The 16,200-nt window shown below is 36.4% G+C and overlaps 1 protein-coding gene across 3 annotated transcripts in view; it reads left to right on the top strand.

Moving 5' to 3' along the window:
- Positions 1-303: 303 nt before the first annotated feature.
- Positions 304-16,200, top strand: part of parga (poly (ADP-ribose) glycohydrolase a) — a 31,879-nt gene continuing 15,982 nt past the window's right edge. Inside the window, exons 1-14 of one of the 3 annotated variants that reach the window (XM_026261577.1) lie at positions 304-499; positions 1,084-1,147; positions 1,252-1,355; positions 1,559-1,622; positions 1,704-2,348; positions 3,072-3,204; positions 3,611-3,733; positions 4,303-4,383; positions 4,599-4,673; positions 8,360-8,452; positions 9,540-9,694; positions 14,211-14,290; positions 14,416-14,476; positions 14,971-15,046. In XM_026261577.1, coding sequence (XP_026117362.1) covers positions 307-499; positions 1,084-1,147; positions 1,252-1,355; positions 1,559-1,622; positions 1,704-2,348; positions 3,072-3,204; positions 3,611-3,733; positions 4,303-4,383; positions 4,599-4,673; positions 8,360-8,452; positions 9,540-9,694; positions 14,211-14,290; positions 14,416-14,476; positions 14,971-15,046 — 1,947 coding nt within the window. In that variant the 5' untranslated portion in view covers positions 304-306. Of the gene's footprint in view, positions 500-1,083; positions 1,148-1,251; positions 1,414-1,558; positions 1,623-1,703; positions 2,349-3,071; positions 3,205-3,610; positions 3,734-4,302; positions 4,384-4,598; positions 4,674-8,359; positions 8,453-9,539; positions 9,695-14,210; positions 14,291-14,415; positions 14,477-14,970; positions 15,047-16,200 lie in introns of all 3 variants that reach the window. The other 2 variants (XM_026261579.1, XM_026261578.1) reach the window with 2 other exon arrangements.

Here is a 16,200-nt window from a genome sequence, read left to right as displayed (position 1 = left end):
TTGTGTGTTACATAGTAGTTTATCTAGGCCAATAAAACGCTGAGGATTAACCCATACTTTAATATAAAAATCTAAAACATAACATTAAGCGGAAGAACCCGAAGAAACAGATTGACGGAATTTCATTCTAAGTTGCAATACAATTTCTGACCCAACAAATACATTATCTACTAAATTATATTATATATATGTGTCTTGCGTTAATAAAAAGAGATGAGAGTACCCGATTCCTGTTGAAGAGGCTTTTCATTCAAACACGTGACAAGAATCCATCCAATCAGTAGCAGACTTTGCGACCCGGAACTGATGCCTCCTCTACCAGCGATCCTTTCTGTTATGTGTTTAATTCTATTCCATTGTGATCTAGTTGTCTTCGATTGTGTGGTAAAAGCAAGAAACCTTTGCATAAATAGGTATAGTTTCCCGTCTCCTGGAAAAGAGCTCGAATATGTGTGTGAGCTTGACAGCGATACGAAGACAAAGCAGAAAAAGAGAGCAAGTATGATTATTTGATCCGTGATTTAAAAGCGAACAGACTGACAGTTAAGCAGTCTGTCTAATATACAAATATTAGCCTGAAGTACTGAAGGACTATTGTTGTTTTTCTTGCAGTAATAATACCGGAAACCTATTGTGTATTAAAATGTATTCGGTAGGTTTTTGCTGAGATGTAAAGGCTTCATCTAAGAAAAATGAACGTGTGCTTTAGCTTTTATTAGAGTTATTCTAATACTTATTATAGATATGATAATACATATATGGATTTGAAAGATGCACTTAGAAGTATATAAAATTATATGTAATATCAATATAACCGTTCTAGACACTAGAATCATTCTGGTGTCAATCATTAGAATCAAGTCAGATTCTCAGCCAAACCAAGGACCCTCAGTAGGGATAAGTATGTGTGTGTGTGTGTGCGCAAGATACATTTCGAGAATAATTTGAAAGAATTTGCTTCACATTTTAAATAAAATGTCATTTGAAATGCTAGCTTTTTTGTTTTGCAGTAATCCTTAAGTTACTCTGGCCAATGTTATGACTAACTTTTATCTTCAGTAAGTTTCATTTTTCTTTTCACAGCAAGTAGTTTGGAAGGAAGTGTGCTTGCGATGAATATGGAGACTTGTAACACAGATACAAATAGGTAAGTTGTTGTTGTTGTTTTTAAATGGGTAAAAAAAACAAATAAAAAAAACTGAAGCACTTTTCTTTTTTTTCTTTTTTTTTTTTTTTTTTTGTCTTTGACAGCAATGAGGATGCAGGGTGTGATCTTTGTGAGACCCCTGAAATCAAGAAAAGCAGTCAGGCAGTCATGAAAGATAATGATAAGCTGTGTGAATCAACAAGAAAACGTAAGGAGCAGAATGAAGAACCAGAGGACCATTGAAAGAATTTGCTTCACATTTTACAGTAAAATGTCATTTGAAATGCTAGCTTTCTCGTTTTGCTGTAATCCTTAGATTACTCTGGCTAATGGGTTGTGACTGTAACTATAACTTTTATTTTCAGTTCTAAGATCTAACTTTCAGTTCTAAGTTTCATTTTCCTTTTTCAGCAAGTAGTAAGGCAGGAAGTGTGCTTACGATGAATATGGAAACTTGTAACACAGATACAGATAGGTAAGTTGTTTTGTTGTTGTTGTTTTTAAAATGGGTAAAAAAAAAATAACTGAAGCACTTTTCGATTCTTGTCTTTGACAGCCATGAGGATGCAGGGTGTGATCTTCATGAAACTCTTGAAATCAAGAAAAGTAGTCAGGCAGTCATGAAAGATAATGAAAGTCTGTGTGAATCAACAAGAAAACGTAAGGAGCAGAATGAAGAACCAGAGGACCAGAAGACCTCTTTGCCGAACTGTGACAAGGACACAAAGGGCATCACTTATAATGAAACTCCTGATAGTATTGATGCACACATTCCAATAGAGCCAAGCAGTGGAGAAAAGGCAATTGAATCCGCTTCACCAGATGCCAAGCTGGTCAAGATGACTTGCATGTCTACAGAGATGCCAGGGACAAACCTCAGTTCCTCTGTAAATACAAGTAACACTCATAATGAAGATGTGGAGATGAGAGAGAGTCCAGCATGCAAAGAGTCTCTGCCTAGCAACTCTCCTGTCTGCCACGATTTGCAAGACCCCTGTTCCAGTTTTGACCCAATGGTGGTGGAGCCCAAACCCTTAGTCCCCAATCCAGAAGCTGTAGACAGCATCAAAGACGAACCTGAAGTGACACCCATGGAAACAGATGACACAGAGGGGTGCTCTGGTGCTGATGCTTTTGTTCCTGAAAATGTTGTTGAGACTGAACCTGAAAGTGACCAGACACAGGTGTCTCCTTCAGAAAGGTATTGTTGTTTCGGGAAATATTGCTGTAGATAATGTTTTTACCACACTATCAAACACTACTCAGATGCACTGGTAATAAAAGTTTGGCTTTTACTGATAACTGCTTTTATATATGGCTGATTGAAATTCTATAGTATTTTGTTGAAATCGATCATTACAAAATTATAAAAACTAAGTTAGCAAGTTTTGAGATTTGCAAGTCTTATGCTCACCAAGGCTGTTTTATTTTCATTGTTAAATATAATTGTTTCTATTTGAATAGATTTAAAAATGTAATTTATTCCTGTGATTCCACTTTTCAGTAGCCATTAGTCCAGTATTTAGTGTCACATGATCCTTCAGAAATTATTCTAGTGTGTTGATTTATTGCTCAAAAAACATTTCTTCTTCTTCTAAAAAAAAATTATATATATATATATATATATATATATATATATATATATATATATATATATATATATATATGTGTGTGTGTGTGTGTGTGTGTGTATGTTAGATGACAGAGGCAATCTAAATGTAAAAGTAGGCAAAATGAGCTTGTGCAGTTAAATATGCAATACTGGCTGATATGAATCCATTAATCGATATTGTACCAATATCACTGAAATCTTATAAAAGATATAAAATGCACAATAATAATAATAATGCAATGATAATATATAGTTATTAATATGCAATGAACTATAATAATGCAGATCAAATCATTTGTTCCATCTCTCCAGTGAGCAAGTGCCAGCAGAGCAGAAAGAACAGGAATGGCTTGGGACCCCAATAAAGGAGCTTAGAAGAATGCCTCAGTGTGGACAGTCCCTGCCACACCTCAGGGCAACAGACAATCACAAAGTACTCATCAGGGTAAGCCAAGCTCTCCACAGCACTCCGCAGCGACATTGTGATGTTCTCGGTCAGCGCCTAAGGGCTTCCTGTCAGTTTGAGTCTAATGCTGCTGTGGATGTCCAAGCAGCTCTACGCTTGGCCTGCACAACATAGAAATCAGTGTTTTGATGTTTCATTGAAAGGATTTGGACTGAAGTGCTTGGATAGTACTTAAATGTCCCTGCAGAAAGTAGTTACTTCATATTTTACATCTCTGGCATTTGAGTCTGTTGCAGGCTTTATTTTTATTTTCAGGCAACCATTAAAAAAAATACCCTTTAAAATATCAGAATGCTATACTGACCTGATCACAAAATGTTTGTATTGATTCAAAGGTTAAATGAACTGGTAAATACCTAGAGTCTCTCTCTGCTCTGGTTTATAGACAGACCTGCTCAAAGAAGGTCAAGTCCCCCATCCATACCCCAGCAAATACAGAGATTCCTGGGATGAAATGACCGTTAAGATGCCTTGTTCAGAAAAGAACCTGTTTCCTGTGGAGAATGAGGTAATGTCTTCTTTTATGTTAGGTGGTGCCATGTAGAATAAAAAATAATTGCCTTTAAATTATATAGACTTTCATTTTTTTTAGAGTGGACTTCTATTGAATAGCTGAAACTATTTATTAGGCTTAAAATGAAATGATCGTTTGTCATAGTTACATCATACCGCATCTTTCAGAGATTTTTTGAATGTTATTGAAATATAATTTAAAATAACGTTTGTTTAACATGTAATTTATTCCTGTGAATTTACCACCATTATTCTGTTCTTAAGTGATCTTTCATAAATCCTTCTAATATGCTGATTTGGTGCTCAAAAAACTTTTGTTTTTTTATCATTAATGAGGATAGTCTCACTGCTTAATATTTTTGTGTACACCATGATACATGAAGTATTCTTTGCCGATACGAAGTTCAAAGAGCATTTATTTAAAATAACCATAATTTTATGACAAACGTCTTTACTATTACTCTTTCTATTTCATTCATCTTTTTGCATCTTGCTAAATTTTTTTGAATGATATCGTGTGTATGATGTCTATTTGATGTGTATAGTGTGATGTGTTTTTTTCAGGATGGAAGAGAAGTACAAAGTCGATGGGATTTGATTCGTTCAGCTTTGGAAGGAGAATGCAAAAGTTCACTTGACATTAGGGTATGCTTTGTTTTCTTGAGAAAATCGTGCTATAAGAATAAGTAATGAATTCCACCAGAGGGTGGCAGAATTGCTCCAAGATGAGATGCATCCTTTTCTTTTCTTGGTTTTAGTTATCTAATAAATGTTATAGACTTATTTGAATGTGATTTGTTGGTTTACCTTTTCTTCTATATGAAAGGCCTCTAAAAATTAATTGTTTCATAATCTTACAGGATGCGATATTGAGTTACAACACCGTACATGCCAAAAGATGGGACTTCACAGCTTTGAATTATCTCTGCACTGAGGTAAGAAGTACTTTTTTTTTTCCTTCAGGAAAAATAATTAAAATGGAGATTCCATGTTTTCTTTTGTGTAAATCAGAGATGGCCAAAGCAAGCTTGCTTTTCAATTGTCCATTGGATTTGCGTGAGTCGATATCATGTGTTAATGTGCAAAGCATTTGACTTACCCCATCTGGACGTAGTTCAGTGCACCCCAAATAATGTGCATGCAGATGGTTGGTTTGCATTTGATAGTGTCATTAGTGGAAATGAAATCAGAAAAGTAATAAATTAAATCTACAACTTGCACAAAGCACTAATGAGTTTAAACAAACTGTACATGCACAAATAATAAGTAATTCAGTTTAACGGCATTACATTATGCTTGTGCAGTAAAACTGACTTCAGCCAAAAAAAAAAAAAAAAAGTTTAATCAGCGTCTCTGCCAATGCTAGAATAAACCATTTTACTTAAAGAGTATGTCAAGTGGCCCCAGTTGGTTACATTTCATTTCATGATGCATTTTTGACTATATCATAACCGCAGCTGCCATAAAAAGGAAGCTCTAATCTTGTGGTGTTAATGAAGTGAGCATCCTAAAGTCTGATTTCTTGTGGTGTGTCACAGTTGGGACCAGAAGGCCCCATGATACTAAAAATGTTCCATTATTGTTTAGTCTGACTGGTTTGAATATCCTGGCACACTAAAGGCATTACTCTCTGCAGTCAGAGAGAAGAAGCAGGTTAGCCTCCGAGTGAATACGCACCAAGCAGTCCGCGTCTGCCCCTTCTGCTACCTCATCCCCGGGGATCCCTTTGCATCCAGCAGTAGTCAATTAAGACAGAGGTGGGCACTCAGCATAACGAGCAGCAGCTGGCAGAGGAAGGCCAGGGAGATGAGGCTCCTGTTTACTGCAAATAAACACACTCAACAGATGGGCCATGGTCTTCCGCGTAGCCAGAAGCTGGTCTTGATGGTGGCTCTGATAGGCAGATGACTTATAAGAACGCTTGAGGTTGAATGCTCCTATTCCACCAAGAGCTTGACTTAAATGAGGGCTTGTTTACTGTTTTGTGCCACAGTACTTGTTCTGTTCGATCTTAACTAAGCTAACTTTTGTTGAACTCTATGGGTACAGAAGATTCTACAGTACACGCTGCAGTCATACAACTTATGCTCGGTTTTTGTTCTGCCAACACAAGTTATTTTCATGCTTTTTAATTCCACGAATCCCTAAATATGATGATTCCTTTGTGGCGGACCCACTTTCTAAAATATAAAGCTGCTACTGTACATTGGTACTTTTTGTGCTGGTAGTATTATTAGAAGTGTATACATAATTCATTTTTTAATTATCATGCTAAATCTAAACCACAAATCTGAAAGATATTAAAAAAAAAAAAAATCATAATAAATAGTAATACAATTTTGTCAAGGTTTCTTACTTTAGACAAAATCAGGCCAAAACATTCAAATTGGTCACATTTTATTTTAAGGTCTAATTATTTTGCTATTAACAAACTGCAACTAGGACTTTTGCCTCAATAAACTCCTAATTTGCTGCGTATTCATAGTTAGTAAGGTAGTTGTTAAATTTAGGTATGTTGCTTTATTTAAACAAGTAGTTAATAGTGAGAAAACTATGCTAAAGTGTAACCGTCAAATTAAAATATAATGAAATTATATTAGGAGCATAATCAAATTCTGTACATTTAAGAATGTTTTTTTTTTTTTTTTTTTTTAAATAACATTAATGTAATAACCTGCCCTAATATCTGTATATATAAAAAAAGGATCAGATCACTGATCAAATTTTCAGAACACCTATCAATTCATGAAAACTGCCTATATGTAAAATTAAAGCTGTCCTCACATGTACTGTTATTCTGCAGACAAGATCTAGACATTTCAATAGGAATTTCTCATGAGGGCAGAAGATTTGCCCATGCAGATTTCACAGTGGTTCCATTTGGTCACGCAGACACAGGAACCTACTGTTTGAAAGTGACATCTGTGTGAGGCGGTTGCACATTTGACAATAGATAATAACTTCAAAGTATTTCTAACATCATCGCACATGAATTTCTTTTACTGGATATTACTGGCCCAGTTTGATCACTGATTGCAACTGTAGGTGGAGAATAAACCCACCAGGCATTGGTTTTATTGTGCTATATTACTGTTACATGAGACACAATGTTTCTTTCTTCTCCAAAGTGACAATACATTCCATACCTGTACAGTCGCTGTTTTGGCAATGGTACTCTTTCTCCCGTTCCAGAGAACACATTGTGTTACAAGAAAGTCTTTAACTGCCTTTAGTCTTTCTCCAGTGTGCAATAAATGGCAGACTTTGAATTATGCTATATCTTAGATTAATAGTCAAAAGCCATTTCTGTATTACAGTGTTATTCTTATAGTTCTGGCTTCAGCCAAGACATCAGAACGTCCCCTCCTTGCTTAAGATGGTTTGATAGAATAATCTCAGACCTGCGTAAATCAATAGCGGTCTGTGCCTTTTTATGGCTGTATCAAATTTAATTAACCACAGCCATTCAATCTATAAGGGAGCCAATCAAAGCCATTAGCAAAGTGCACCGCATTCTAATGAAGCATGCTTGAGTGGACCCGCTCCTTAAACTGTCCACTTAAGAGCTTGAGCTGTGCCTCTGCTCTTTAGCTCTGGCACTATGCATCTTCACGTTCCTCAGTGTTTTTCCATCTGTTTGCTTTTGCCATACTCATTTTACTCTCATTTCACTCTTTTGGTGATCATACATCAATCCTAAGGCCTGTCCTCACTGATGAGATGGCAAGTGCTGTCATGTTTAAGAACACAGTCTTGTTATCTATGTCTGTATATAGCTATTAATTCCGTGTTGTTCTCACTCTTTCAGCTGTGATTATGTATGCCGGTGCTTACGAATGCATACTTTTCCTTGTGTAATTGCTTTTTATGAATCCCTACCAGTGCCCTTTTTCTAAATTGTCTAAAATGTTACTGGATAATATGGTACTATATAGACTTTTGTGGTATAATATCATTGTGTGCTGAAATTAAATGGTGTTTTGTGGAAAAAAAGCCTCAGGAACAGAGCTGAAAAGGCTTCATTATTAATTCTAATTTTGTACCAGACAGTTGACATTTATTATTATTTTTTCTTTCTTATTAGATTGAGGACATAACATGGTAATGTTGTCAATCTTTAATCCATAATAGTCAAAAGTATGATTCATTCTCTGTCACTTTAATTTCATTTAATAGACAAATATGGATTTCTTTCAGGTGACAAAGACTCAGATTGTTACAAATAATTTATTTCAAATAAACTATTTATTTATATTAATCTAAGAATTAAGAAATAATGTATCATGGATTCAACTTTTTAACATTGACAATACTAATAAATAGCTTTTCTATAGCAAATCAACATATTAGAATGATTTTTGTAGGATCTGGTGTAATGGCTGCTGGAAATGCAGCTTTGCCACCACAGGAATTGATTGCAATTTAAAATGTATTCAAATACAAAACAGTTATTTAAGGTTTTTAATATTTAGCAATATTACTGTTTTGATTAAATAAATGCATCTTACAGACCTTAAACCAATTTAAATATTTGTGTTTATTTAAAGTGTGAACAGACCTGTATTTCCTTTGTTTGTTAATCCTAATCTGCTATCAAACACATTTAATCCTTCTCATGCAGGGTATGGAAAATGAAGAAGTACAGCATCTCTTTAATGTCACATTGCCAAAGATGATGAAGCTGGTTTTGAATACGCCCAAGATTTGCACCCAGGTAAATATACACAAAATGATGTGCTGCCTTCACATTGGCTTGGAGAGACGCTCAGGTTTGGGGCAAAAATAGATCAGTATTGATAATCATGTGTGGCTGGTAAAGCTCAATGGGCCCAGCATGCTGCAGTGTAAAACCAGTGGCTAGAGAAGGGCACTTCCACATGAGCACAACTGCCTCATTATCATCTGAACTAATGAAGGCCAATGGTAGACGTGCATCATCCCAATTTCTGACATCAGAGCAATACTGTTGAGGGATATGTTCTTAAATGCATCTAAATTTAATGCTTTAAGTTTTCACAAATGTACTTCTATGTTAAGCCTCGTGTTATCTTTTTCATTTCCCTTCTGAAGAAAAAACGTCTAAAACCAGGCTAAGATGGTTTTCTGGTTTGAGCTGGTCTTAAAGTCTGGTCATAACTAGTTTGCAGGCTTGTTTTAGTGGGGGTTTGACCAATTCTATAGCTGGTACCAACCAGCTAAAACCAGATTGGCCAGGATTGGAGACCAGCTAAAACCTGCTACTTCCAGCTTTTAAACCAGTTTTAGATATTATTATTAAATCTATCTGTAAGATTCTGAAGTACCATTTAGAAACCATGTTTGATAGACTAACTTATTGCACATTAAGATAGAGTAGATTAAAGCATTTTTAACATTGAGAAAATAAACAATTCAGCTTTAAGCTGAATAAATTTAGGCAAGACAAGGCTGCAAACTATTCAGTAAGCTAGTTTCTACTTAGCCATTCAATCTCTGTTTATGTAAGATCTTGCACAGATAAGAAGCCTTTAAGAATTCAGGAGGTTTTGCCCTTAAAAAGGAAAATCTCTTCTTGCTCGGATCCACTCTTTATTTATGTACTTTTTATTAATGTTTGCATTGATTAGTCATCTATACTGCCCTGAAGAGTCTTTAAGTCTGATCAGTAGAGATGGATGACGTTCGGTGTAAATGCTGCTGGCTGATGGTGGGATACAGCAGGGCACCCTAATTACTGCTGGCCATTTGCTTAATGTAATTCTGTCTCCCTGTTTGGTCAGTTGCTAAACTAATTATCTTTTCCTCTCTCTCCTCTTCCTCAGCCAATCCCGCTGCTTAAGACGAGGATGAATCAGTCCTTGACCATGTCACAGGAACAAATTGCCTGCCTTCTTGCCAATGCCTTCTTCTGTACATTTCCCAGACGCAACTCGCGCAGGTCCGAGTATGGCAACTACCCCGATATCAATTTTTGCAGGTACTACCTCCTTTTCAGTGGCGTCGCTTTGGACACCCGTTACATATTTTGCCTGTCTAGTTATTGATTGTCTGAGGTTTTTAGATTTTCATCCAAATTAGGGTTTATGTTTAGGCTGTTAGGTAAGTCACGACATGATTTAATTTAGCTTCCCATTATCTAGTAGTCTGTTTCTATTACATTTACAATGGATTTTGTCCTGTTAATGTGGAATGTGGAGGCCTCAACTATCAAATTAAGTGAAGATTCCTCTTTATCAAAATTACACTCCTCCACATTCACAAATCAACAATGTGATTTTCATTTACAATGACCATTTGCACTGTTCTGACTTTTCCATCATTAAATATTTTAATATTGGATCACCCATAAGGGGGCGATGATGCTTCGGACTCCAATTATGGGTTTAGAAATATGTTGTGAACAAAATGGTTACCAAATTAAAAAATTTAAAGAGTTTTAAGACTTATATGGCTAATGTTAGAAAAAAGGTCTCAGTTGACTGTGCATCACCTAGTTCAGTTGTTTGGTTTGATAGATATCGTCTACACAGCGTGTAGAGGAGACAACGTGTAGGAGTTTCTCTCCTCTCTTAAATTGCTGCTGTACAACAAAGCCACTCATGTGGTACAATACTTAAATCAAGTCTTTACGGGCTGATTAAAACAAATGATTGAGATGCTAGGGAGACTGATGTGAAGTGCGTTGCCATCCATCTCTCATCTGTCATCGTGCCTACTCAGATGTCTTTCTCTGATGAGCAGGATCCCTCTGCAGCCAGAGCTCATCTCACTACATGGAGATGTTGTTGGTATTCAACGACAGTATATCAAAGTACATATTGTTGACAGAGAAGTAAGATGTATTTTAATCTAGTTAACTTTACATAGATTTTTGTCATGTGGCCAGAGTGGTAAAATCGCTGTTTTTGATGTAGCGCAATTATATGTATGTATATACAGTATGTAAGGGATAATCAATGGCTTGCCGCTTCAAATCATGTGTTTTTTTTGCCTCCACGTTGTGCATTTACAATCCTATAATGCGCAGCATACCATTGATTATCCCGTACAAACATACATACTTCTACAATGTTTATGTACTCATTAAAAAGAAAAATGGTGAATACTAAAATACTATAGTATATAGTTGTATATTTAGCTGTGGGGAGAGTGTGTCAGTGGGCTTTGCTTTCCACATGTCACATGATAAAAACAATATATGTTTAAGCTGTAGATGGTCAAATGTCTTAAAGGTACAATATGTAATAATTTTTTTCATTTTTTTATTAAAATCTCCAAAAACCATTGGAAAGGTGTTATATATTTTGCTGATGTGTACTTGCATTATCTCTTAATATTTCGAAGAACGTTTAAATCTGGAGAAATAAGCAATTTTAACTAGAGACATGGACCTTGTCCATAGTGTCATTGTGTTGCCTGGCAAATGATGTCATACACCCTTGATTTCTGGTTTTGTAGAAAACATGGAAATGCCAAAGACGCTTTAATATGTTATGCGTTTTATTAGACAGTTGATGACAGCACAGAGTAGCATTGTAACAGTACTTTCAAATTTATCTAGTGTGATAAAACTTAACCACCCGACATATGCATGACCAGAAGGTGCGGAAGCGGTCGACTTTGGCATAATAAAAGCTTCGCTGCTTTCGAGCCATGTGTCACGCTCGTTCAACGGCCTTGTTTCGCTTCAACAGTTTTCAGCCTCACCCTGCTTCATACTACAATGTTAATAAATCATAAATCATCAATAAATAAAATTTTCCTTATTTTTTTCTTCACAGCAAAACAGTGAAAACTGACAACTGTACACCATTCAAAGAAGAGTAATAATGCAGTGACACTGTGTTTGTTTTAACTAATTGAAAATGGGAGTTTAGGAAAGTCATCAGGAAACCTGTTTGAAAACAGGCATTATTTTAATTTGATGATGGTAGTGGTGCAGAAATTAGACACTTCATCTTTAATATAACTTTAGTTACAGCACTTATCCTGTAATAATGCCAGTCATAGATTGTCTCTGCTTTAATGAAGTCATTTTTATGCAAGTCAGAGTAACAGAATTATCCTTTAAAAGCTTTTTAGGACAACTGCCTGTGGTTCATCGTGCCGCACAATTTCTGAAAAACGTAGCAGCAGCCCTCAGTCTTACTCTGTCATGCTGAGATGGCTATTGATTCCCCAGGCACTTCAAGTACTTATACAAACTCCAAGGCATACAGAGGAGCTAGATTTAATACATTTCACTTCATTTGCAGCCATTGTCTTTTTTCTGCCTTTTTCTTCCCTGCTGGACATAGTTAAAATGCTCTAAATAATGAAGCTCTGAGCGAGATCAGCATTAAATCTAATTGGTCATTTAGGTGAACACGGGGACACAAAGTGTGCACAAGCATCATACACTAACAAACAAGTACCACTGTATTTTTTTTTTTTTTAAGTAGTACTAGTTAGGACATTGTGGGCCGTGACTTCAGCCATGCTGAAGAAAACAAGTTTCAGCAAAAACACAGAGGATCCAGACGTGTGGATCGTTACGGTGCAGCCCACTTTAATTGAGTGACTGTCCATCAGTTTACTCATTGGCTTGAGCACTGCTGCTATCAAGCACCAGGCAATTTAGAGATTGCTTGTTTGGCAGAGCTGTCAAAGTCTGCCCTCTGGGAAATGACATATAGGCTTGCTGAAGATATATTTACTTTAGTTTCAAAATGTGCACATCAAAGCAAGCTTTCCAGCGGTACACCTGCAAAACTATGAATACAGATCCACCAGTGAGATCCGAACAACTCTGTCATTGTTTCTTGTAAAGATTCAGATTGATTAGGAGTCGCCAAATTGACATCTGTTGCCGTGTTCGTCACCTTCGATTATGTGAGATTTACATCGTGTTGTACATCGACTGCATTTATTGAATTACATTTGTGTGTAAATGAGGTAAACCCGTGTCAGTTTACTTAACTGTCCTTTTGTCAAGAAGAAATCCGTTATAATTCTGGATGTCCACTATCAACTTAAATTTAAAACTAATTTAACATTTTTGACTTGCAGTGGGTAACTGTTTGGGGGAAGCCCTTGTTCACATACAATACCCTTCAAAAGTTTGGGGGTCCCTAAGATTTAAGCATTAAATTATTAAAAAATGTTCCTTACCAAATAAACGTTCGAATCAAAGAATCCTGAAAATGTATCTCATTTTTATACACGTTTAATATCACAAAATTATTAGCTAGCACAACTGTTTTTAACATTTAATACTAATAGATGTTACATGAGCACCAACTCAGCATTTTAGAATGGTTTAGTAATTAGATGTGTTATTAGTATTTTCATGCATTTTAATGCAAGACTCACTGTGATTGAGCCGATCGGACGACTTGCCCCTAAATCTTCTGGCAAAATTTACCCTCATAGCTACCATTTAGTGAAAAACACTACATTTTAAAATTCATGACTAATGGCAGAAATAATTAACATGCATTTTATATATCGGCAGAATGTCCATTTTTCACCTGTACACAAAACTCATTTTGCCTGGCATGTACTGTGGAACAAGTTTAATATTTAAATGTAATAAAAAAAATAAAATCATCCATCAATTTCAAGCTTGTTTTTTTTTTTATTGAAATCAGGTTCATAAGATCTTTTAATAGGTGCTTGTCTTGTTTAATCACATCACTTTTTTTTTTACATATTTCTCATATTAAAGGTCAACAGTCAGTTTCTAACTAAAAAGCAGCTATTTTCTGTCAATAACAGGTTTCCTTCTGGGTAACATTACATAAAATCATCTCCACCATAAAGAAAGCTATATATAGAAGGCTTCAATAACTCTTTCTAACTTCCCAAAGGGCTTTTAGTGCATCAATTTTTCCTCTGTCATTTCATTTGTTCCACCCTTTTTTCCTGCTTATTCCATTTACATCAAGTAAGAGGATGGATGAATGTAAGTGGAAAATGGTTAGCTTGAAGACTGCAGTATTTTAAATGGAGAAAGCCTATTGCTGCTGGGGGGGGTTGGGGTGTTGGGGGGGCATCATGGCTGATCACTGTAAGGCTTTTGTTATTTGGGACTTTTAAAAGCAAGCCTGCAGTTCTTTAATGGTCTTTAGAGGAATGAAGAAGTGTTCTTCTCTCCTCGTTGTCTTTTGTGAAATGGGACACGAGCGCAGCACTGAGCCCGCAGGCGTGAGTCCGTATCATTGTTGTCGCGACAGAGAGGCCATCACAGGCAGGCGTGCTGAGCAAACAGGACTTTGTGAGATGAAGCGGCAAAGTCCGATCACACGGAAGGCCTCTTTTTCCTCACGTGTTCCAAAGAATGACGCACTAACCTGCAGAAGTTGGTTCTGAAGTTCAGACGTCACATTGACTTTGAGAACTAAACGTCTCCCTCTAATGGTCGTTTATGACTGCGTTGATAATACATCCTCTGAAAGTGAATGTGAAGTGTATGTACCTAATCAACATTTTTGTGTATCTGTCTCATTCTCTAGACTGTTTGAAGGTCCTTCCTCACGCAAGATTGAGAAACTCAAAACTCTGCTGTGCTATTTCAGGAGAGTCACAGAATCAAGTATGTCTGGACCTGCCAAACCATACGAATATCCACTTAACGCTCAGACTTTCTTAAAGTGGTGTAATTGATGTTTATTATATATCTGAGTTTTTTTTTTTTGTTGTTGTTTTTTTTTTTCTCAGTGCCTACTGGTCTTGTCACATTCACACGACAGAGCTTGAGTGGTTTTCCAAAATGGGAAAGGTACCTTATTTATAGTGCTTGGTCCAGTGGTGTTGTTGGCTGTATTTAATGATGTCAAGAACTGTAGTGATTAAAAAAAAAAAAAAAGAGTATACACTATTATATAAATCTCAGATTCATTTCTGAATGTGCTACAGCTAGAGGGCTCTCTGACATTTAAAGTAGTTCACTGAGATCACTCCTTCACAACGCTTTGTGCTTGATAAATGAACTTTGGCAATGTGTAGTCACTTTGGCCAATTGCTTCTTCTGGCAGTGCAGACGAGGCCAAACCACCTCTCTGTTTTGCTTACTAGAAAACTCTTACCACTGAGATGGTTGTATTTCAAATTGCTTAAGCCACGATTGTAACCTTTCACTCCTAGTTCACGATAGCATTTCTAGCTTGCCATTATTTATGATGCATCTGTTTAACAGTACTTGTAAATGAAGGTTTAAGTGAATGGTGGTTATTTTGCTATTTGTGTTTTGATGAAATTGTTTTTGACCTTTAGTTCAAAGAAACAGCTCACCCGTCTTCATATCACCTTTAAGGGCACCATAGAGGATGATGGCTTCGGGATGCTTCAGGTGAGAATGTCATGCATGCATAGTTTGACCGTGATATCTGTCAGATTGGAGATTACTGTGACACAAAAGACCTTTTCTGCCATCCTCCCCAATCCTTAAGAATGGCTTGTCTGCATAGTTGTTAATTATACTTTTTTGTACGATTCTGTTGCTGATACCGATTCTTTTCCAGCTGTGAGAAATTCTGGCAGTTTATCTTGAATGAGAACATAAAAATAAATAATATTTCCCCAAAACTATCAGATCAGTGGGACATTCTATAAAATGGCTGTCTCTTCCAGCTTGGCAATACCGTTTTTTTATTTTATTTTATTTTTTCTATATGTTTATTTTTTTTAAGACAAATGAAGTTTCGTTATTTTGCAGAAGAGGAGGCTTTAACTTGTACTTGAAAAAAATAAAGTTTTTTAATGGATGATAATGCCATTTTGACTTAGGATACCATTCTGTTTATTATAAACGTGCAGTTTTGTCATCTGTCTCTTTAAGTGCTTAAGCTCTTTAAAGCAGAATCTATTCTGATTGGCTTTCAGTGATTTTAGCTTCCATCATCTGAAAAAAAAGGATGTGAAAGTGATTTCAAAAATATCATAAGTTGTCATATGGATTCTGCTTTTCTTTTACATTCAGAGCGATTTTTAACACTAGTTATATATTATCCTCTTTGGTGTGAATGGGCCCAAAGAGTAGATTTGTTACCATTAGTATGCATATCTATCCAAATATGCATATTTTATAATATACTGTAGCAAGGAGAGTCTTTTTGTTGATATATCTAGATCTGCTTGTTTTGTTTTTATGGAGTATAAATGGCACCTTTTTTGTAGCATATCATATTCATATTGGGCATAACATGTCAAAGATTTCAGTCTGTGACGCAATATGAAAAAAACAACTTAAACATCTCAGTGTGGACCCAGCTGACTGAGGTTCGGCAGATCCATTGGCCCCGATCACATTCCTCCCGGCACCTCTCGAGTTCATTGCAGAGTCTGTCTGCCGGGGTCTTCTGCCCTGCTCTCCTTTTCCCATCTCTCCCCAGTTGGGGCAGGGCACACCCTGACAGCTGATGGGCACACATGAACAGCCCTGGGAGGTCCCAGGAGCCTGGGGTCCTGCCGGCCAGATTGACGGATGTTTCCGGAAGGGTGGGA

The sequence above is a fragment of the Carassius auratus genome, unplaced genomic scaffold (assembly GCF_003368295.1).
Source record: "Carassius auratus strain Wakin unplaced genomic scaffold, ASM336829v1 scaf_tig00215878, whole genome shotgun sequence".
Lineage (NCBI taxonomy): Eukaryota > Metazoa > Chordata > Actinopteri > Cypriniformes > Cyprinidae > Carassius > Carassius auratus.
The sequence above is the reverse complement of the archived record's forward strand: the minus strand, read 5'-3'. Positions and strand labels throughout refer to the sequence as shown.